General features: G+C 45.9%; 2 protein-coding genes and 1 long non-coding RNA gene across 3 annotated transcripts; 2 read left to right on the top strand and 1 right to left on the bottom strand.

Annotated features, from left to right (window-relative positions):
• The first annotated feature begins 8969 nt into the window (after positions 1 to 8969).
• On the top strand, positions 8970 to 13386 carry LOC100843969 (protoheme IX farnesyltransferase, mitochondrial). The gene is made up of 7 exons (XM_003569110.4): positions 8970 to 9346; positions 11036 to 11165; positions 11694 to 11831; positions 11955 to 12088; positions 12359 to 12484; positions 12603 to 12706; positions 12806 to 13386. Exons 1-7 carry the CDS (start codon positions 9078 to 9080, stop codon positions 13195 to 13197), a joined length of 1293 nt encoding a protein of 430 aa, XP_003569158.1. The 5' UTR covers positions 8970 to 9077; the 3' UTR covers positions 13198 to 13386.
• A 739-nt stretch (positions 13387 to 14125) lies between these two features.
• On the bottom strand, positions 14126 to 15679 carry LOC106866002. The gene is made up of 2 exons (XR_001405981.2): positions 15103 to 15679; positions 14126 to 15000 (listed from the first exon to the last, which is right to left on the bottom strand). It is a non-coding gene; the product is annotated as an uncharacterized LOC106866002 (long non-coding RNA).
• A 3494-nt stretch (positions 15680 to 19173) lies between these two features.
• LOC106866077 (golgin subfamily A member 6-like protein 2) lies at positions 19174 to 20393 on the top strand. Its single transcript, XM_014898621.1, has 2 exons — positions 19174 to 19635; positions 19953 to 20393. Exons 1-2 carry the CDS (start codon positions 19174 to 19176, stop codon positions 20391 to 20393), a joined length of 903 nt encoding a protein of 300 aa, XP_014754107.1.
• The last annotated feature ends 2335 nt before the right edge of the window (positions 20394 to 22728 follow it).

Raw genomic sequence — 22728 nt, 5'->3', positions numbered from 1 at the left:
CCTGGGTGGACTGCTTTGAGATTTTGAGATGTTATGCGACGTCAGGTCCATTTCTATGGGTCCCTCTGAGTCGAGTCTCCGTGGATTCAGAGATGGATCGTCCATGGACGGCTCATCCGTGGATTCAGGGAGCGCTTGCGTCGCAAATGTGGAATGCCACCTGGGGTATCAGAGACTGGACTAGTTTCCTGTTTAGCAGCTTCCAGTACAACCACAAGCTAAATGGGCTCTGGCTGGATGGAGTAAGAAATGTGAACCCAGATCCGAGGGATTGTACTGAGGTAGTTGTGTAGGTGGGAGCGTGGGTCCCTCATGTGGTCTGGGCAAACATGTTCTGAAAATTCTTGAAGTCGATGCAGTTGCTACTCCCCCGGGAGGACAGCAAGGGATTAACACATCAATTTCTTGTGGGGAATGTGTACAACCTCTCGAGAGTGTCAAACTAAGTACTTAGCCGTGTCCCCGGTTACGGACAATTATGAGCAACTAGATATTGGGGCTGTAAGGAAAGTCTCACTCATTCCAACTTCTTAAATAAAATGAATGGTTTGAACAGGGTAGGGGCACTTGATGTTTCTACTCAATGTGCTCTGGGTTAATAGGAGCATGGGTGTTTCTACCCCGTGTCCATTAGTTAACAATATTGTAACATTCACTTGTAGTAAGATAAACTATGTTTTCCTACCACACCATAAAGCCTGAACCTCTCTATACCTCAATTGCATAACTTGGTAGGATCTGTTATAACTTTCAGGTGAACTTGCCAATACATTCAAATGTATTGACCACGTAGTGGCTGCAATTAACAATGCAGGTGAATCTGACGAAGAGTGAGGTTCGTCGATGTTATTTGGGTCATGTGCTTACATTCCAACATGCTCTCTCCTCTGGGAGTAGATGAGGCCCTTTGGCTCTACCTTTCCGCTACAGTTTTGTGATACAATGTTATCATGGTTTTGAAACAATATTTGTTTGTGCTGGCCTAAGAGGTCATGCATGTTTGTAAGTACAATTTAAGTTCTGGATGATACAATGTAATAAAGTACTTTTGACCTTTGTATCTTGGTATTACATCTTGAACTGTGTGTGCTAGTGAGTCGATCCAGGGACTAGCACAAATAAGCACAGAGATCGAACCCTAGTAAGGGGGCGGTCGCTTCACTTGGTTGTCGCCTCGCTCTTGCCGGCCGCAGCTTTCTTTGAGACCTGGACCTCCTTCCCCTTTCTGGTGGTGGGGGGCGCCATGGAGAGCGAGGGCGAAAGCTAGCAGCAGCGCTGGGATGCGAGATGCGGAAGGGGATGAAGATGAGGGCTATGGGGGCAGAGTGTTTTTCCCCTTTTGTCAACAGTAAGCGCCTTATAACACCTGGTCGTTTGGTAACGGCTGGTTCCGTACCCTACGGGTGCGTGGGGATAACTCCTAATCATTAGGAGTAATGCGCGGAGTGGCCTTAACTTCCCTATTTAAGCGGGGAGTTAGGGTAGAAATCACGCGCCCACTACTCCGTCTGTAACGGCGCCGTACACAGGGCAGCGAAGGGACACAGGCCCACGGCAAATCGGGACCCACACGTCGGTTGAGGGCGTAGCCCAGCAACCGACCTGGGGAAGACTCATCCCGGAACAGGTGATGCCGGCCCACGCCCGGGGGCTACTGTCGCACCCGTGGCACCCGGGGTACCACCGCTGCGCGACGCGTGGGCCCCGTCCCCGAGTTCCCGGGAAGGTTCCATCCCGGGCAGCGGCTACGAGCAGCCTGGCAAGCTACTAGCCCGGAAGAGCTAGCGGGGCTTCGGGGAAATAATATTCCCGCCTGGGCACCTCCCGGGAAGCCGCTTCCTGGGGGGAGGTTCCCGGGTGCGTTGGGCCCGGGTGCTTCCTAGGGAGCGACTTGCCGGGAAAGGGGGTTCCCGGGCGCATGCCCCCCCTCAAGGGTGGGGCCTAGTGAGTAGATCAACAGCGCCACGTGGGCGCGTGGCGGGCATGGGGTGCGTGGCCCCACCGGGGCAAGAAGTAAGGCGCACGGCTCATTAAATGAGCCGACAGGAGGGGCGTTACCCGTCCAAGTCAAGTGAACAGTGGCTGTCCAATCCTACTGTAGGGTTTTAGACCCCTAGCGGCGGAGGTGGCGTCCATGCGCGCCACCAGCTCACCGAGGGAGAGCTGTATGCCTCTCCGCTTGACATTTGTAGCCCATGCACCGTGGCACCTGTGGCATCCCCTTGAGTATAAAAGGAGGACCCCCGCCAGCGGTCAAAAGGTGGAAGTTCTACTCGGTTGGGGTTCTGGTGGGTTCCAGTTCTGATAAAAGGCTCCATGTTCGCAAGTTTGGTTAGCTCTGGGTAGCAGGTAGCGTGAGCAAGGGAAGAGAGATAGAGAGAGCCCGGGGACCTTCCCCCAGCAAGGTGTAAACACTTGATATGCAATCAATATCAGCTCAGACAAGCAGGACGTAGGGTTTTACACCTCCGGGTGGCCCGAACCTGGGTAAAAACGTGCGTGCATGTGTTCTTTGATTAGCGCGCACCTCTAGTAAATCATTTCACCGGCCCCGCAAGGCCCATCGGCTGTGCCGGCGATCATCAGGGCGAAACCCCGACGCCCCTGCCGAACCTAAAAGGGGGCCGTGACCGCACGCCCCCGGTGTCGGAGCACCGTGCGACAACACCAATCATGAGCCACAATCGGCTCCGAGGAGCTGGTGAAAGTAGGTGGGCGCAGTCTCAGGAATCTGGTCAACATATCCACTTGAGGTGGTGGGTTGGGGTGCTGGTTGTTGTGATTGTTGTTGTTGTTGTTCATCTGCTGAGTCAAAGCCTGCAGAATCTGAGTCTGTGCAGCCAGCAGTTGCTGCATGGTGGCAGCGTTGTTGTCCTGCCCCTCCTCATTGTTGTCGGCATCGCGGCGAGTATCGCGTCTCGGCGGCATCTGTTTGGGACAGCATAGATGAGGATAGAAGACAGATGGGGTCTAAAAGAACCTTAACCCAACAACAATCAAGCAAGGCATAGCAATCACCAAACAAGTAAGATCCAACAAGTAATAACTTGGTTCAGGCATCCAAACCCAGGAAAAGAAGTTCAAAAAGGAAACGGACAAAGTTTTGTTATCCAAAATAATTTACTACTATTATTTGTGGCCATCAATAAAACCAAAGTGACAGCTCACATATTACGTCTACCAGGAGTAAGTACGTACCAATGGGTTATTATCCTATCAAGGTCACCTTCAAATCTTGTAGTTCTTCATAACTTCATTCGTTGAAATCTTCATGAACCCTTGTCGCAATCTCGATCCTCAACTTCTCCTTCTTCATTCTCTACGGTAACTCTAATACTTTTGAAAAGGAGAAGAATGTTTCAAAACATTCAAAATGGAGATAAGATCATGGAAGAGTAGATGAGTTGAGAATATGAGAGGTTTCATAGATATCAAGTTTTGCAAATAAGTCCTTAGGTCTTATCCAACACTAGGGTCACGATCCTACAGGCAACACACTGCTCAGATACCATTTGAAGCGACCACCCCCGTACACGGGTTCGATCTCTATGCTTTAGTGCTAGTCCCTGGATCGACTCACTAGCACACACAGTTTCAAGATGTAATATCATAGAACAAATGTCTCAATATTACAACGTATCATCCAGAATTTAAAAGTACTTACAACTCGCATAACCCCACGGGTTAGCTAGAAATAAAACAACTGTTTAGCAACAAAAAGCGAAAGATACAAGGGCACATCAACACCACAGTGAGAGCGTGTTGGAATATAGCCCCGTAACCCAAACAAGCAGAACGTACATCTTACTCGTCGTCGGAGTTTTCTGCATCATTAAACGATGCAGCCACTAGGGTCAATACATTGAATGTATTGGCAAGAGATTCACCAGGAGATATATCAGAACCTACCAAGTATATGCATAATGTGACAAAGTGGGGTTCAAGGCTATTTGCATAAAAGCTTAGTTATTTAATCCTAACTTTTAAACAAATAGATTTATCACTACTGGACATGGGGTAGACACACCCATGCTCCTATTAAACTAAGGACATTGAGTAGACACATCAATGCTCCTAAACCCAAGTTCAAACCATTCATTTTATTAAGAAATTAGAATGAGTGAGGCTTTCCTTACAGCTCCACATCTAGTTGCTCAAATTGTCCATTGTCAGGGACACGCCTAAGTACTTAGTTTTGACGCTCTCGAGAGTTTGTACACAATCCCCACAAGAAACCGACGTGTTAATCCCTTGCTGTCCTCAGGGTAGAGTAGCAACGGCATCGATTACGAGATTTTCAAAGGTAATTCTCTAAACCACGAGAGAATCACGCTCCCCTACACGGCTATCTCAGTACAATTCCTCGGGTCTAGGTTCATACAACTTACTCTTGTCTCGCCAGAGCCTATATAGCATTGTGGTTGTACTGGAAGCTGCTAAATAGGAAACTAGTCCAGCCCCTGTTACCCCAGGTGGCATTCCACATTTGCAACGTAGGCGTTCCCCGAATCCATAGGAGAGACGTACATGGACGATCCATTTCCGAATCCACGGGAACTCGACTCAGAGGGACCCATAGAAATGGACCTGACGCCGCTAATCCTCAAAATCCTCAAAGCAGCCCACCCAAGATGAATCATTGAATTAATTGTTTTGCCTTACATCTAACCAAAACATTTCATATCGCCAAAAGCATAACAATATCATAATGTAGTTATTTCCCCCGCGATACTACCATAGCCTAGCATTCAACTACAATCGATGGCAATTTTTGGTACCAAGGTAATGGCAAGGGTAAACTATACTACCTGGGATTTATAGCTAGCATAGAGGTACGAGTAATATTCCTAATGCATTTAATAAAACAATTAGTGCATAGTAAAAATATTTGGGAGATGATCAAAGTGAACTTACCTTCTCCAGAGTTGTCGTGGTTATCACACTCTTCGCAACAATAGGGATTACACTCCAAACAATCTAAAATAAAAGAAAGCATACACACAATAAACACAACATTCAATACAAAAACATGCTATGATGCATATGCCATGATGATGCACACTTGGTTACTTCTAAATGTAACAAGTTTTGTTTCTGTTTTGAAAAGCTTCTCAAAAGATTTGGACAGGTTATATCATAGTAAAGAGGTAATTAATATGCATCGAACAAGGATAGGCTTTAAATTAAAAGATTATGTGGTTTTTGCGACATAGAGCAAGATTTAAACTTGTATGCCGTTATTATTCACAAAATAATTTCTCTTCGGGTCCTCATGGACAAGAACATGCTTAAATAATTTACAGCAAGCTAACATGCTCAAAACTATTTTGAAATTTAAACCCTATTCAACCATTCTGTTAATTTCTTCTGACAAAGTTGTTCAAAATTGAAATTGGACAGTGCCAAAATATTCTACAAGTTGTGACGATTCCAGAAAGGTGTGGATCATAATTTTTGGCCAAACGGTTTAAATGTAACGATGCTTTGAAGTTACAGGGGCTTTTCTGCAAAAGTGCAATTTTAATTTTGGCCGAAAATTAAATGAAAAGATTCGCCACGTGGCGTCCCGGGGTTGGTCGGTCGGGTCGGGTTAGGGTTTACCGAGGCTCACCGGGGCGGGCGGCCGGCGCGGAGGAAGACGGGCGGCGGCGGCGGGGTCGGAGCCCGGGGCGGAGGCGGCGGACGGGCGGTGCGGCGCGGCTCGGCTCGGCACGGGCTCGGGCTCGGCGTAGTCAGCACGGGCGGCGCGAACGGATCTCAGATGGCGGACGGCGGTCGGCGCTGCGGTGCGAAATCGACGAAAACAACCGCATCAAAACGTGCGCGAGGTGATGGGGAAGAGAATAGGCAAGGTGGGAGAGGCCACGGACCTCTCTGTCACCGGCGGGAAGCTTCAATCTGGCGGCGGCCGTGCGGACTTCGGCGACAAAATTCGTCGGTTCGAGCGCGTAATGGAGTGCGGGAGTTGAGGGGAAAGAAGGAGGAGGGTCGGGGCTTCAAACGGACGCGCTTGGATTTGGAGGAGACGGCCCGTGCGCGGAGAAATCGAAGGTGGTGTGCGGGGCGGACTCGCGGTCGTGCGCGGCATGGATTCCGGAGGCAGTTGGGGAAGAAGGGTGCGTGGGGCCCACTGCCAGTGGCACGGGCGCGCGGGGCAGGCCGGTCGGGCAGTCATGTTCGGCCGGTTCGGTCCGGTTTTTCCCCTTTTTTTTTCTATTTTCTGTTTTTGAACTCCAATTTTGATTCAAGGCTCCAAATCACTCCAAATAAATTGTAACAAAATTTGTAAAATCATATTTTCATATGATCTAACTTTTGAGACAAGAATTCCCTCAAATAAAATATTTAAAAATAATTTTGACAATAGAATAGCCTTATAGAGTATCAAAATAAATTAATTTTTCAAAATAAATTAATTTTTCAGAATAATTTCAAAAGCAAATTTATGGGATAGCTATATATATGCATTAAATCCCTTTTTATACCAATACCCTCATGGGTTAAAACACAAATGCTTGAAAGCAAGATCAAAGCCCAAAATCAAATAAAAGCACTTTTGAACTGGGATTCTTAGGGTAAATTTTAGGGTTTTCAAATGTCATTAAATGCAAATTGACATGATGCTTATGATATGCAATGCATATGAAGGGTTTTGAAAATTGGGATGTTACAGTTACTTTGATGAAGCACTAAGGGAAAATAGGGAGAAAGCGTTTGAGATGCAAGAGGAGGAACGAAGGCGCAAGGATGCTCGTGAGGCAGAAAGGGAGATGCAAAGAGAAAGGGCCGCCGTGGCAAAGGCTGCAGAAGAACATGACGATACGAGCGGAAAATGGCCTAAGTTGACTCAGTAGTGCTTTTAGTGTGTTTGAATTGTGTTTGCTATCTTTAATTCTGTCCAATTGCGATATTATCGATATATGTTAATTTAGTCGTGCCTTGGTTCCGTAACCACTACATTATCGATGTATGTTAATTTATCCAAGTTGACAAGTCTTTCAGTTGAAAAAACCCGCAAAGAATCGACACAAAAATTGTCCAGCGCATTATCAATGTATGTTACTTTATCCAAGTTGTCAAGTCTTTTTTAGTTCAAAAAACCGCAAAGATTCGAGACAGAAATTTGGCCTCGGCCATGTATGCATTGATCATGCAACCAACTAACTTTGGCGAAGCGGATTAGCCCCAATTGGCTTCGGCGAAACCAACTGCATCCCGTCAGCTTGGCCGAAACCGACTGCTCCAGTCGGCCTGGGCGAAGCCAACTGGGCTTCAGTTGGCCTGGGCCAGGCCGACTGCCTCTTGCGGGGTCCCTCTTGCCTGCCTCCAGTCGGCCTGGCCTAGACCGACTGGGCCTAATCGGCTTCGGCCAAGCTGACTGGGCCCATTCGGCCTGGGCAAAGCCGAGGCCGTATTATTTTTGAAATTTTAGAAAATAGCGTATTATTTTTAAAAATGATTAAAAAAATCGTATTATTTAATTTTTTTTGGCAAACTTAAAGCTCAAACTGTATAATGGAACACCAAACAGTCTTTGTGGACTGTAAATGTTCAGATACTAATGCTACCGAGGAGAAATACATGTGTTGGCTATTTCTGATGTTGGTATCTGCTATTTCTGGTCCGGGAATAACATGAATGATGTAACAAGAATCCTACTAAGATTGCATTGTCAGAGTTGTCTCTTTCAAGAACTAAACAGTCTTTCACTGTCGCAACAAGGTTTGTGAAAACTGAAGTTTTAATTTGAAGTTCATCACTTCTTGCATGTTTCTTTGTCCGTACCTATGAACGTCAATTCATTGATATGAAGGGGGGATGTTTTTACCATTTGATGATATGTTCTGTCGTTTAACAGATTCGAGCACATCTGATATCTTTGAAGTCTGAAGATGCCCGAAAACTTCAAGAGGATTTAGTATCTGCATGGAGAACGTGGTGCTTAGAACTGTAAGTACATGTTTGTTTGGCACTATGCATTGTCGACACAGTTACATACCAATAAGCAAATTGCCCCTTTGCCAGGTGCTGGTGGCTGGTGGGGGTGAAGACCGAAGAGAAGGCCCTGTGGGGAGGAGAGCTAATTGAGTGCCTGATGATTTGAATTTTATGACGCTTTCAAGCACTTCAACATTTTTTTATTTAATGTTTTTATGTATTACTCCCTCCGATCCTAAATTGTTGTCCAAATATTACATGTATCTAGACGTTTTTTAATAATAGATAAATTCATATTTGGACAAATTTGAATCAAGAAATTGCACGTGCTCAATTAGTAGTTTCAGAAGAAAAACAGACAAAAGCCGAGGGGTGGGGAAAACGAAAACGGCCAAGGAAAAAAGGACAAGGCTATAGGTGGCTATCGGGCCGGGCTTTTCGGAAAAGCCCGAAAGCCTGGTGGGCTTGGCCCGGCACATAATTAACCGGGCTAGGCAGGCCGGAATAACATCTTGTGCCGTGCCCGAGCCCGACGGGCTGGCCCGTTTAGCGATTTTATTTTTTCTAAAATCCAAATATACCTCAACTGCTTGACGAGGAACAAAAATCAGGCCTTGGTGACTCGAACCAAAGAGCTTCCCCTACGGCACTCTAAATGCTAGCCACCAGACCATACAAGCACTAGTGCAAGTGATTGCACAACAGACAATTTGAACCATTTTTGGCTGGATGGACAAAAAAGAGTCCGGGCCGGTCGGTGCCGAGGGGCTTTCCCGAGGCCCGTCAGGCTTTACCGGGCCGGGCAGACCCGAGTCGTGCCTGGACCCATGCCTGGGCCTAGGGATTTCCTTAACGTGACGGCCCGGTCCGGCCCCTTTATTATCGGCGTTGGGGGCCGTGTCCGGACTAGGCCTTTTTAGTTGGGGCAGGGCCGGTGCCGGGTCGATAGCCACGTATAGACAAGGCCAATAAGCATCGAACACGGTTCGATTGGACGAAGCGAAAATAAAATTGGCCGAACTAGAAAACAGACAGATGTGACGTAGGAATTTGTAAAAAAAAACTGGAGTTCTCGCATCTCCACCTCCTTGCCGAAAGCATCCACCGGATCCTTCCGCGCCGTCGTCGCCTCCGCCGCCATGTGGAGAGGCGGCTCCGCTGCCGCCTCTGCCGCGAGGGCTCTCCGCTCGCGCCTGCTCGCGGATCCCATCCACCATCCCTCCACGGCTATCGGTCCCATCGCTTCGGCGCGCGCTGCCTCCTCCGCGCCCTCTGCCACAGCCCCTGCACCCACCGTCGCTGAAGCGGCTGCCGCAGCGTCCGTTGTCTCGTCGGGAGACAGATCCATCTCTGAGGTGCTGCGGCACTACGGGGGTTGCTACTTGGAGCTCTCCAAAGCCCGTCTGAGGTGCGTGATTTGCTCCCGTTTCCCTTCAGAGATCACTTCTGTTCTTACAATTGATCTTATAAATAACTAAAGATACATTCTTCGATTCTTATGGCTAAATTGCAAGGAAATGAATTTGTACAGTGTGTTTTCGTTGGAATAAAAGTTGAACCTTGGCACATTTTCTAAAATTAATCTATTACAACTGAGCACGAACTCATCAATGCTCCTTAGCTTTTATGCCATGTAAGGTCTGTATGGCCAACTGTCATTTCCATGTAAACTACTCCCTCCGTTCCATGATTCTTGTCGAAATATTACATGTATTTAGACGCCTTTTAGGAATAGATACATCCATTTTTGGGAAAATTTGAGACAAGAATTATGAAACGGAGGGAGTAGTATGCTAAATTGACCCTTGGGCTCCCTGATGCTGGCTATGCAAAATTAACATTCTGATGCTCTTCTGCAAATATGATGCTTATGTAATCTAACTAGCTACGTAACCCTTTTGGTTATGATATAGTGATGGGATTGTAGCTTGTAAGTGTATTAGAGACTGGAAAAGCTACTTGTTTATTTGTTATAACCACAACGACGGAAATCCCAAATTTCTTGATAAGCAAAAGGGCGTCCAAGTTGCCTTAACAGTATAAGAGTGGCAGGCTTACCTTTTCTATCAGTTAACACTTAACAGGGGAGTCATGCAATAGACGCCTTTATACTTACAGTCTGGTAAACACATGCCCTCGGGTTTTTTTTCTTCTTCTTCTTATTCTTGCTTCACCATTTGGTTTGTTTTAGCTTTAGGACCCATGTCCTCAGGGTTTGGCTAAAACTTCTGCGTCCGATGGAGATTCATTTTCTGAAATATGTACCAAACTAGCAATCTTCCAATCTAAATAATGGCCACTACCTAATCATTAATGTCCTTGTAGGTCTACCTTGACAATACATGCATAGTGGTCAACTAGTGATTTACTGTTCCTCCCTTGAAAGCTAAAATTACCTTTATAGCGGTAAAGTATGAACCATCCTTAAAAATCTTCTTTTGTTTGTTTTGGTCATATGGATATTGTCTTTACTCCCTAGCTCTCCCCATCCATCTAAACTTTCAACTTGTAACAGGACTCAACTTCTAGCAATCAGTCCTCTCATCTGATAATATAAGAAACAATATTTTTCTTTAGAATTCATATCGCACGTGTAGTATTTATCTTCTATAATTATTGACCGTTTGCTACCCCTATTTAGAACGTTGAAATTTTAATGCAACTTCTAGGCATGTATAAATTTTCTGTACTAGCTAACATTTGTTGTAAGTTTTTTTGCTTATAATGTATAAATTGCATTGAGAGCTTGAGACAGTACCTCAGAATTTAAACAAAGCACACACACAGCCAAAGTTTCTCAGACACAGCCAGAGTTTCTCCCTAAGCAAAATCATGACTCTCTTTTTGTAGCAACGGAACTGTTAGTTTCAACCCCTTTTAACAATGTAAATGTTTCGTGGGTTTTGGCCAAGTTTATGTCTCGACGAGGGACATGTGGGTTAATATATATCTCGTGGAATTTACTCAGACGAGGTTATGATTTTTAAGTTGTCGTGGTATGCATGTTACATTCTGAAACTCCTTGAACTGACTAATTATTTGTCTTTTAGTTGCGTTTCTTTATTTTCATTATATGTTCCCTTTTTTATGGATTTAGCGCACTTGTTGTTGCGACATCGGGGGCTGGATATGTGCTTGGGAGTGGGAACATAATAGATATTGTTGGACTTTGTTACACATGCACTGGTACCATGATGGTTGCAGCATCTGCCAATACTCTCAACCAGGTATGTGCTTGTTTTGGGGATAGCTTTTGCCATTAGCATGATTTACTAAACCTATATTCATTGTATTCATATGCTTGCAATCCTTGGTTGTGCATTCTCACACAATCTCATAAAATGGTCGTTTTTTAATTTATTCTGCTTCTCTGATATACTTACATTATCTTTATTCTCCTATAAAAGAGTCAATTGGTGGTGGTGGTGGTTCGTTCCTCTCTGCCTCCTATTGTAAAAAAACTTATCACCTCCTTCTAATGCAAGCAATTAATTAAATCTATTAAATAATTAAGATAGGGGGTGATGTTTTCCATCAAAACTGAGATACAATTACTAGCAAATGCCATTAATATATATATATATATAACATTATTTTTAATCCAGTGAGCAATATAATATGTGTCATCCGTAGCAACCCATGGGTATTTAGCTAGTATATAGGATTTGTGGATCATTATACACCTGTTTAATATAGTTGCTTATGTGTAGTGGTAATGAACTTGCTGCATGCAGTTTATGTAACATTCTTTTCAGGTGTTTGAGATCAAAAATGATGCTAAAATGAAAAGGACAATGCGACGGCCCCTACCATCTGGGCGCATTAGTCCTATGCATGCTGCAATGTGGGCTACAAGTGTTGGAGCTGCAGGGACAGCTTTGTTGGCTTGCAAGGTTCGGCTTTGTGCTGTTTATCTTTAATTGCATTCAATTTTTTTAAAGTGTGTTCTGCACTCTATTCGGTATAATGCTGTCATTGTAACTAAACATTGCAAAAATTTGGCATGGTATGTTCAGGCTAATGGCTTAGCTGCTGGGCTTGCAGCATCGAATCTTATCCTCTATGCATTTGTCTACACTCCATTGAAGCAAATACACCCTGTCAATACATGGGTGGGAGCAGTCGTTGGTGCCATTCCTCCACTTCTAGGGTATGATACTGCCAAACCACATTTCTGGCATGTCTAGGTCTAGGTTGAAGGAGTTATCCTCTATCCATAGTTCCGTCCATTTTGATTTAGTAAAATGCTTTAGTAGTTGTAGCATTGGTCAACTTGAATACCTGCACTAGAATATCATCATTATCCCTTATGGTCATATGTACATGTACTACCGTGCTCCTATTTTATTTATCTGTTAAATATTAATGGAACTATGCACTATGTTTACAAGGCATGTGGTCCTTATTTATCTTTCTACAGGTGGGCGGCTGCAGCATCTGAAGTGTCACTCAACTCTATGGTTCTCCCTGCTGCATTGTACTATTGGCAGTTACCCCATTTCATGGCCCTTGCATACTTATGCCGCGATGATTACCTTGCTGGAGGGTAACTCACTTATCTTAATTGGGTATTAGCAGACTTGCTGGAAAAGTTGCATCCAAATGTTACAGGTGTGAAACCAACCTGACTTTTATTCTTACATGTGATTGGCGGCTTGATTCAGGTACCGGATGCTCTCTTTTGCTGATCCCACTGGTAAAAGAACTGCATGGGTATCACTCAGAAATTGTCTATACATGCTGCCCTTGGGATTATTTGCATACAACTGTAAGTAGTAATCACATAGATCTTTTAGTTTCCATTTTGTTTTACTGGTAATAAACTCAGGTAAACTTGATATCTTAATTGTGGGACTAACACTTGTAGGGGGTCTGACGTCTGAGTGGTTCAGTTTTGAAGCATCACTTCTAACGATGGGCCTTACAGTTGGAGCCTTATCATTTGTACTGGATCCTACTCCGAAAAGTGCAAGAAGAATGTTCCGTGGTAGCCTTTTGTATCTTCCTCCTTTAATGGCTGGACTTATATTGCATCGGCTACCTAACGAACAAAACAAGGATAACATCCACCAGGCTAGTGAGATCGATGGGGTAATCTATGGTGCTGAGCTGCAGGATGAAGAAAGAGCTAGACAAAAACGGGAAGACAGAAAACATTATCGTGCTCAATCACGGCCTCCAGTTGCCTATGCTTCTGTAGCCCCCTTCCCCTTCTTACCTGTACCTGTATACGTCGCTCCACAAGCTCATGAGTTATGAAAGCCTTCCCCTTGCAGCCAGCCCAAATGGCCCTTTAAGCGCGATTGCGTGGGTCTTTTTGTTTCTGACTGTTCACAGGAAATTTTCCGACTCAACAGACTCCTTGATCCTTGTATTGTTAAGATTTGAGAAATAATAAACAGAGCTTATTCCAAACAAAAAAAATACAAAATTGAGCTGTTTGGTTCATCTGAGTGTAAAATTGATATATATTCTATCAAGATAGTATCTTGATACACAGCTACTTGGAAGCATGTGTATTTTAATTTGTTCTGTGTTTATACTAACTAGCTGGTTACGCAAGGGGGAAAACGACGCAAAAATTTTTTAGGAACAAACGGAGCCACGAGAATAACAGAACCGTATTTACTGAACAACCCATATCCTCCATACTGCCACCGGGCCGTCGAGTCAAGCATGCCGTTGGGGCTAGAGCCTCTTGTGCACATAGAGTTGCAGTAGAACCAAGACCTAAACGCCGAACGCCTGGGGTCGCTACGCATAGGTAATCGTAGTACAATGCACGTGTGTTGCCACGGCCTATTAAACATATGCACACAAAAATTCACGTTTATAGTAAAAACAACAACATAATTTCACATTCAATCCAAATTTGACGATATCTACTGCTCGAAGTGAAACCTCCACGAGCAAGAACGGGGTGGCGCGCAGAGGGTTGATCGAAATTGGTGGTTCAGGAGGCAGCTTAGTGAGTTGTCACCAGACCCAGTCCTATTTCAGACGCCACGCCGCCTGAAAGCAAGCCCCGCGCCACAGCACCCCTCGCGCTGCGCGTCGCGGCACATCCCAGGCGCCTGCGCTTCACCAGCGCGCCGGAGCTCCTCCCGCGCACCCCTTCTTCCGTGATAATTTATGCATAGTCACGAAACATAAGCACATAAAGTAACTGAATCGACTCAATAAAATAGTTGTTTCATTGTTTCCTAAATAATGAATATTAATTATGCACACAATCATATTGCCGATATACACAAAAAGAACACCACTCAATTGTACACACTCAACCTGCAGGTGGAGTGGCAGAGAAGGGGAAAAGCTAGGAAATATGTGAACTCCACTCAAAATTACAACATTGGAAGTAGCACACGTACTGCAGTCTGCACTGCAGCCACTGATAGTAATATAGAGAGGCCTGATACTACCCAAACAAAAACTCGACTCCAAATACAAACATGAAATAGTCAATGAACACATGGTGCTGACACATGGCTTAAGAAACTAAGCTTGCATTCTAATGACTGCTTAGATGTTCACAACATACAAGCATAGCATGGAATTGGAACTCTTTCATAACCATTTAGCATCTGCATAATGAACCAAAGGAAGACACGATAATACCTTGGTTAATGTATGTGAGAAGTAAAATAGCTCCTGAAAAGGAAAAAAATTGCAATAATTTTTGTTCGTCTGTGTTATTTCCTTGCTGCAAAATAGGCAGGAGAAAGCTCCAACATCATCACCGACAGAAAGAACAAGGTTTCACATTTGACCTTTCAGTAAGCAGCATATAGTCCCACAACAGAGCACTGAGCACATTTCAAGTAAAACAACACTAACCTGAACAATTACGTGGCTATGGATACATCTTAGCATCTGCACTTTGATTCACCCACAAGAGGGCTGAATTCCATCACGTTTTACATCTTTAGCACATTGAAGGGTAAGTAAAACAATTAACACCATATTGGCCGTGCAGAATCAGGAGTGGGCACAAGAGATGCAGCATATGTGGAACAAAAAATGCATCTCGTCAGCCTTGAGAAATTATACATCTATAATCAGCTGCAGTACAAAAATGCAAGTGATTTGTCAAAGCACATGGTTCTTCTTCAACGAAATAGAACTATTTCGGGATATACAAATTCCATGCCAAATTAAGCGAACCTGGTGTTGAGTTCATGACCGCTGCCGCACCTCCTCCCGTAAGCTGCTGCAGTCTGTGCGCGAAGGCGGCGTAGCCGGCCTCCACCTCCTGCCCCGTTTCGCTTCACCCGGCGCCCTCTGCCACCGCGGTTCCATTGCTGGCAGGAGCTGTTGCGGGAGGGGGCATCTTGGAGGGACCTGGCGGCGGCGGAGCACTCGATGGGCGCGCCCTTGCGCTTCCGCGACAGCGGCTCCATCCAGAACGGCTCGCTCCAATCTTGCGCCGGCGGCAGAGCTCCTTGAGCGCGTCCACCGTCGATTCAATTCGAGCAGCCCTGGCCGTGCTGTGCGCCGGCGGAGAGAGTGGCCGCGGCGGCAGCACGCCGCTTGCCTGCTCGCGCCCGTGCCCGCGAGTCCGCCGCTCGCCATCCGCTGAGTTCGCCCGACCTGCCGCGAGTCCGGTTGCTCGTCAAGGGGATGTCGAGGGTCCAAGAGTTGAAGCTCTCCGTGCTGGAGAGGAAGACGAAGCAGGAGAGAGGAGGTGAAACAGACTGACGACAAAGGAAGCACGACAGCGGGCGGGTTGAATCAGCGAAACTAATTTGCAAAACAGACGGACGACCACGAAGGAAACGTTCCTCCTTTTATTATTAGGGTAGAATAGATGCTTGTCTAGGCTGGCACCAGCGTCAGAGGCATCGAAGGACCAGAACCAATCCGTCGTCGGGGTCCTCCTCGTAGTGCCGCCCACGACCCGAAGAGCGCGAAGAGCCTGAATTTCGACAAAATTGATCCAAAACACAAAGAAATTTGAAAAATAGACTCCTGCCGAAACTATTTCACAAAACTGACCTTTCGGTGTAGCGCCCGCATACCGGGCGTTATCCCTGCACTATAAAGCCCTGTGACAGGGCGTTACACCAGTGCCAGCGTGGCGTGCTTGTCCAGCGTGGCCACGTCGGGGACCCAGGGCTAGCCAATATAGCGCCTCGTCCGCGGGCGCTATAGTGATAGTTTAGCGCCTGGTGACCAGGCGCTATACCCCCCTGCCCTAAAGCGGCGCACAGAAGGGTTCACGCACAGAAGGTCCGTTAGAACACGGCGGCGGCGGTGCCCCTCCAAATCTCTCCGCCGATTCGTCCCAATCTCCATGGAATCCGTTCAGATCGGCTCCCCCCAGGTATTCTCCTCCGATCCCCTCTGTTTCCTCCGCATTTTGCCCTAGAAATTTCTGTACATTGAGGCTTCGAGTTGGATTTGGGGCAAACCCTACTTTATGTAATTGCTCAAGAATGTTTGGTCCGAATTATGGAATGGTATTTAGGGTGTCTAGTATTTGGATATGTAGCACTTTCTTGTTGGATATATTTGGGGCAAATCCTAGTATATGTACTTGGCCCAAAAATGTTTGGCAGATAATTATGGAATGGTATTTAGGGTGTCTAGTATTTGAATGCCATGCACTTTTCTTGTTGGATATTAGTCAATCTCAGTGACGTTGATGGATGTTTTCCATTGTAATTATATTCTAGATGGCAAGAATTGTTCATGTTCATCACGTGGACAAAGAGGCATTTTTGGGAGGCAATGTAAAGGCGGACACGGAGGAGTGAGACTTGGTGTTCGATTTTAGTCCAACCTATGCCGAGCTATTGGAGGAATTGAGGCTTGAGTTGAAATTGATGGACCCAAGTGACGTGGTAGAGTTGGAGGGAAGACACAATGTTGGGTATGGAGTGCACCTCCGTTGGAAGACAATGCGCATATCTTCCGAGCAACGTTGGGAGGCATACAAAGAGACGGTGGCCCAATCACAAGACAAAGCTCTAGAGATATTTGTTACAAGAAAGGCTGTTCCAGATTCTCACATTCACCTGAACCGTAGTGCGGCTTCCCCTTCTTGCGCAAGAAGTCCTATCCGAACTGAGCCAAATGTTGAGCCCGATGTTGGCAACACTTCAATGAGTCGGCCTGAACCTGAAGAGACCCAACATGAAGAGGCACAACCATCGAGCTTGATGACAGACGAACAACCTGAACCGTGGCTAGAGGAGGACGATGATATGCATGACAATAATGTAGGTGATTTGGAGGCAAATTGTGAGCAAGAGGATATGGACCGTAAAATCCCATTTAACAGAGTATTTGCATCGGATTCGGATGAAGATGGTCCGGAGGAAGAAGTTGATGAGGATGGGTTGACAGCCAAAGAAACTAACGCTTTCAAGGTTGTAACTGGTCGGGATCCAAGTATACCATTTTTCCGTGATGTGAGCCTGGCGGATCAGGCCGTGGTTGACAGTGGCGAAGGGTTCGTGCTTGGACCTATGCCAAGTTCCCATCGGGATGTGACACAAAGATGGTATGGCATTAAGGCTAGTTTGACGTTCCGAACATTGCTGGAATTTAAGATGTGGATAAAGGAGTTCTCTGTCAAGCACCATCGACCGTACAAGGTTGTCCACTCTAACAACAAGATTCGATACACGGTTAAGTGTACCGAAGATCATTGTCCATGGATTGTCCGTGCAAGGCCACGTAAACTAGGGTCTGAATGGTGCATCGTGAGTTGTTGTGCTACTCACTTGTGCGATGGCAAGAACATAGATGAACCTACGGTCAAGAACGATCATAGACAGCTGACCTCAGAATTCATCGCTTATAGGCTTTCTAATTCCATCAAGTCACTTCCAATAATGCCCATTAAGTCGGTCATGGAGCTTGTCTATACTCTTTTCCATTACCGGGTGAAGTATGGGAAGGCATGGAACGCGAAGCAAGCCGCATTCAAGATGTTGTATGGTGACTAGGAGGAAGCCTACAAACCCGGGCATGGTTCATGTGGTCGAGCCTTTTGGCCAACGAACAAGGACTTATAAAGGTGCAACCGTGCGGATTTTTGGCCGTGCTTTCTGGGCTTTTGAACAGTGCATACAGGCTTTCCAGCACTGCAGGCCGGTGATATCCGTGGATGGCACCTTCTTGACCGGCCAATTCAAGGGCACAATGTTGGTGACAATAAGTTGTGATGCGAACAGCCGGTTGTTGCCTTTAGCTTTTGCATTGGTTTCAGCAGAGAAAAACGATAATTGGGCATGGTTCATGGTCTGCTTAGATCGAAAGTTATACCGCCGCAAAGGGAAGTATGTGTCATATCCGATCGCCATCAAGGAATTTTGAACGCAGTGGAGGTTGACATTCCTGGCCATGCTCAATTGCACCATTGATGGTGCATGCAGCATTTTTGTGCCAACTTCTTTAGAGCATGTAGGAACAAGGAATTGACGGACCTTCTTCAAGAATCTTGCAAGGCTTACTCCGATCGGTGTTTCTCAAACTTGATAAACGCACTGCTCGCTTCACGGGACCTCAGCGCAGGGGGGCATGAATTCCTGATTAGGCACCTCGGTGATAGATCGAAGAGGGCACGCGCTTTTGATGAAGGGGGCCGCCCGTACAGTCAAATGACAAGTAACATGGCGGAATGCTTCAATAACGTGCTGAAGGGGGTCCGTGCATTGCCCGTTACGACAATTGCTCAATACACTTTCGATAAGCTGAATGAGTACTTTCTGAAATATTCAGACAAAACCGCAAAGCAGATTCTAGGTACGTGAAAGAAGCGTAACGGGCCTCTCGAATACCCACCTAAGGTTGATCATTGGTTGACATATTAGTCACGGAAGGCGCACACTTTAAAGCTTGTATGCTTTGACAACGATCAAATGATTTACCAAGTAAACGAGCTTGGAGGCAGCACAAGCGATGGTGTGCAACATGGAGGCAGGAGTTTCGAGGTCTCGTTAACGAAATCTGAGTGCTCGTGCATGAGACCATCGTTGTTGCATCTCGCGTGCTCACATTTGCGAGCGGCGGCACGACTTAGAATTGTCAATGTTAACAATCCGCTGACCGTGAGGGAGTCTGAGTACTTGATCGAGACCACGCAGAAGACATGGGAAAGTAGGTTTCACCCATACTTTGACCAATCGCAGTGGCCTGAGTATCATGGAATTCAGATGTGGCCCGATCTAGAGTTGAAGGTGGTTTCACAAGGTAGACGGAAAACCAAGCGTCTTAGGGGTGACATGGATGGATGGGGTGGTGGCGGCCGCCGAGAAATGGGCAACAATATATTCGTGGAGCCTTCTGAAAGATCAAGGTGTGGAGATTGCAACTTGGAGGGACACAACACTAGAGGTTGCAGCAGCCAGCAATCTAGAAAACGATCAAAGAGGAACGCGGCAAGCACAAGCCAACATGGTGGCAGCCAACAAGGTACTGCCTAGCAAGCTCCAAGCCAACTTGGTGGCAGCCAACAAGGAAGTACACGAGATGGTTGTAGCCAACAAGGTCCTAGCCAAGGAGTTAGCCAACACGGATGTACACGAGATGGTTCTAGCCAACAAGGTCCTAGCCAAGGAGTTAGCCAACATGGAAGTACACGAGATGGTTCTAACCAACAAGGTCCTAGCCAAGGAGTTAGCCAACATGGAAGTACATGAGATGGTTCTAGCCAACCAGGACGTACCCGAGGGAGAGGTCGCCAACGAGGTACTCTTAGCCAACAAAGAGGGACACGAGGGAGACGTGCATTTCAAGCTCCCAGGCAACAAGCAGTCAACCGGGGTGGTGGTATGATTGGATACCTATCAGGACCGTTTTCGTAAGAATTTCTTTATTCCACTCCATATTTGTTTCCGTAAGAATTTCTTTATTCCACTACATATTTGTTTCCGTAAGAATTTCTTTATTCCACTACATATTTGCTTCCGCAAGAATTTCTTTATTCGACTACATATTTGTTTCCGTAATATATACATTATGATGCTACATTACCAAAACTAACATATACGTTGCACATTTTGTAGGTATGGCCGGTACTCAACCTCCGAAGGCGCCACCTAAGTGGGACGATGAAGAGGAGAGGGACAAGGGTGAGAGGCCAGGGTGGTGGAAAGGCAGCTGAGATGAAGGTGAAAGAGCAGGAAGCAAGGGAGAGGGAGAAGGAAAGAATTAGGAAGCACAATGAGGAAGTTCAAGAGGATTCTCGAATGAGATTTGAGGCGCACATGTACAGTTGGAACCGGGAAATTTGGTTGAAGCAACAAGCTGAGCTTAGGAAGAAAGAACAAGTAAGGAAATTAACTGAGTCATGGGAAAGGGCTGAGAAAGAAGCCGCCAAGATGAGGGAGAGGGAGGAGAAGGAATGGAAGGAGAAGCTGGTTCGTGAGGCTAGTCGCGCAACAGCACTCGACGAGGAAGCAGAGCTGAAGGAGAGGAAGGGAAATGGTCCTTGTTCGACCCAATAGACTCTTGTTGAGCAGTTAACTCCTTTTTCCTGAATCAACATTTGTAATATGTATTGAACTAAGAACTACGAATTAGAATTTGTAATCTGCATTGAACTATGAGTTGTGATGCACCATTTGATTCAGGACATTTTAGATTCCGAGCGTGAACATTTTATATGTGCTGTTATGTATATCAATCTGTCTGTTGCAGTCAAACAACAGCTGTTTGTTGGAATTTGCAGTAAGTGACATAACGCCTAATGGTAGGGCGCTATACTTATTAATTTTAGGTAACAGAAGGCTCCAGTAGCGTTTTGGGGCCAAAATTTCTCCAAGTCACTGTGTAGCGCCAAGGGAGTGGGCACTACACCTCCAGGTTAGCGCCCGGTGCTTAGGCACTATACATATTAGTTTCACCCAACAGAAGGTTCCAGTACCGTTTTGGGGCCGAAATTTCTCCAAGTCAGTGTATAACGCCTGGTGCACAGGCGCTACACTTACCAGGTTAGCGCCCGGTTCTTAGGCGCTATACATATTAGTTTTACCCAACAGAAGGCTCCAGTAGCGTTTTGGGGCCGAAATTTCTCTAAGTCAGGGTATAACGCCTGGTGCACGGGCGCTACACCTCTAGGTTAGCGCCCGGTTCTGAGGCGCTATACGTATTAGTTTTACCCAACAAAAGGCTCCAGTAGCGTTTTGGGGCCGAAATTTCTCTAAGTCAGGGTATAACGCCTGGTGCACGGCGCTACACTTTCCAGGTTAACGCCCGGTTCTGAGGCGCTATACGTATTAGTTTTACCCAACAGAAGGCTCCAGTAGCGTTTTGGTGCTGAAATTTCTCTAAGTCAGGGTATAACGCCTAGTGACGGGCGCTACACTTTCCAGGTTAGCGCCCGGTTCTGAGGCGCTATACGTATTAGTTTTACCCAACAAAAGGTTCCAGTACCGTTTTGGGGCCAAAATTTCTCCAAGTCAGTGTATAACGCCTGGTGTACGGGCGCTACACTTACCAGGTTAGCGCTCGGTGCTTAGGCGCTATACGTGTTAGTTTTACCCAACAGAAGGTTCCAGTACCGTTTTGGGGCCGAAATTTCTCCAAGTCAGTGTATAACACCTGGTGCACGGGCACTACACTTACCAGGTTAGCGCCCGGTGCTTAGGTGCTATAGATATTAGTTTTACACAGAAAGCATAACAGTTCTAATAGTTGTAATACACAATTCACATAACAGCTGTAATACACAGTTCACAGTTCACATGCACAGTTCTACTAGCTGTAATACACAGTTCACATAACAGTTCTACTAGCTTAGCACCAGAGCAACAAAAGTAGACTTATAATAGTTCAACTAGTCTGAGAGCACACGAAATAGAGTTATAATAGTTCAACAAGTAGCACCAACGAGAAACATGACAGTTATGTAAAAACACATCTACTTCCTAGACCCTCTTCCTCTCTTCGCACCCCACTTCTTCCTCCGTCGGGGTGGTTCTGCGTCTTCATCATCTTCATGTACCTCTTCCTCTTCCTCTCCTTCTTGCTCTTCTTCGGAGATGCCCCTCATCCGTCTCCTTGAGCTGAAAGTAGCTTCCTCTGTAGCTTCCTCATCTTCACTGTCGGAATGAAGTGTCACCTTCTTCTTTTTCGTCGAATAATCCAATGGTGTAAATCTGTGGGGTCCCTTTCCCTTGTTTCCACGCTGCTGCTTAGGGATTGAACGTTGATAATCACCTAATGTGGTGTCGTCATCCACAGCTCGTCCGTCCTGCATTCGATTGCCATGACAATTGCATAAAGGTAAGCACAATGTGAGCACAACTGCATTAATGTAAACAGAATTCAAACCCAATTGCATTAATGTAAGCACAATTCAAACCTCATTGGACAAGTCATCTTGAACATCTTTCTCAGTATCGGTGGGTGAAGACGAACTAGAGAGTGCTGACGATGACATCTCGGGGTCACGGCAACCTCCTATCAGGTTGGCTAACCGCCGTAGCCTATTGCCTTGCCGCTGTATTGTTCTATAATGAAAAATTGATTTCTCGGTTCACATATATGCAAATACAAAAGACTAGAGAAGCACGCACCTTCATAAACTTCCTTAGTGCACTCTCCCCCTTTTTCCCGTGAGGAGTTTCATCGAGAACTATCTCGGTTCTGTCGGCGTCCTTCCTGAACTTATCGCGCTGAAATAAGGAAAATATTAATGTGTAACAACAGAATATTCAAAATACACAAAAGACTGGAGAAGTATAACACTGTTACCACAAAGTGCAAGACATTTGCATATGATGTTTACCTCCCATCCTTTACAAGCCTGTTGTACTCCGCGTTTGCAGCCTCGTCGAA

Source organism: Brachypodium distachyon, chromosome 2 (genome assembly GCF_000005505.3).
Source record: "Brachypodium distachyon strain Bd21 chromosome 2, Brachypodium_distachyon_v3.0, whole genome shotgun sequence".
Taxonomy (NCBI): domain Eukaryota; kingdom Viridiplantae; phylum Streptophyta; class Magnoliopsida; order Poales; family Poaceae; genus Brachypodium; species Brachypodium distachyon.
The sequence above is the reverse complement of the archived record's forward strand: the minus strand, read 5'-3'. Positions and strand labels throughout refer to the sequence as shown.

Coding starts and splice junctions, on each gene's coding strand:
- LOC100843969 (XM_003569110.4), top strand. CDS start 9,078: ATGTGGAGAGGCGGCTCCGCTGCCGCCTCTGCCGCGAGGGCTCTCCGC. Junction 12,485..12,602: donor GATGATTACCTTGCTGGAGG/GTAACTCACTTA, acceptor GGCTTGATTCAG/GTACCGGATGCTCTCTTTTG. Junction 12,707..12,805: donor GGGATTATTTGCATACAACT/GTAAGTAGTAAT, acceptor TAACACTTGTAG/GGGGTCTGACGTCTGAGTGG.
- LOC106866077 (XM_014898621.1), top strand. CDS start 19,174: ATGGATGGGGTGGTGGCGGCCGCCGAGAAATGGGCAACAATATATTCG. Junction 19,636..19,952: donor AGGGAGAGGTCGCCAACGAG/GTACTCTTAGCC, acceptor CACATTTTGTAG/GTATGGCCGGTACTCAACCT.